The 572-nt window shown below is 46.9% G+C and overlaps 1 protein-coding gene across 1 annotated transcript in view; it reads right to left on the reverse strand.

Moving 5' to 3' along the window:
- Positions 1-572, reverse strand: part of EMH_0088130 (uncharacterized protein) — a gene marked incomplete at both ends in the record, with an annotated part of 957 nt that overhangs the window by 198 nt on the left and 187 nt on the right. The window contains 2 exons of the mRNA XM_013501246.1: positions 1-213; positions 301-570. Coding sequence (XP_013356700.1) covers positions 1-213; positions 301-570 — 483 coding nt within the window. The remainder of the gene's footprint in view (positions 214-300; positions 571-572) is intronic.

A 572-nucleotide genomic window follows, 5' to 3' on the forward strand; every position in this document is an offset into this window, starting at 1 on the left:
TCCTCCTGCTGCTGCTGCTGCTGCTGCTGCTGCTGCTGCTGCTGTTTCCTGCTGCTGCTGCTTCGAGTATAGATATTCTTCTAGGGCTTTGAGTGTTTGTGTTATATCTTTTTGTTGTGCTTTTGCTGCTGCTGCTGCTGCTGCTGCATTGCTGCTGCTGCTGCTGCTGCTGCTGCTGCTGCTGCTGCTAGTAAAGAAACGACACACAGGCTGCTGCAACAAATAAAATGATTTAAATTTATTTATTTTATTTTCATCAGCAGCAGCAAAAATATCTGTTGCAGTGCCAGCTGTACATACACCTGAAATAGGATCAATAGATTGAGTGTTATTATAATTTTCTTCTTCTTCCTCATCATCATCTTCTTCTTCTTCTTGCTGCTGCTGCTGCTGCTGCTGCTGCTGCTGCTGCTTCTCTGCTGCTGCATGCAGCAGCTGCTGCTGCAGCAGCAATGGGTTTATCTCTTTTTGTATAACACCACCAATAAAAAAAGCAGCAGCGTGGGGTTCATACACAGCACAAAACAAGCGATCGGTGACGCTCCTGCTGCTGCTGCTGCTGCTGCTGCTGC

This window comes from Eimeria mitis, genomic scaffold (genome assembly GCF_000499745.2).
Source record: "Eimeria mitis Houghton genomic scaffold, Emh_scaff6561, whole genome shotgun sequence".
NCBI lineage: Eukaryota > Apicomplexa > Conoidasida > Eucoccidiorida > Eimeriidae > Eimeria > Eimeria mitis.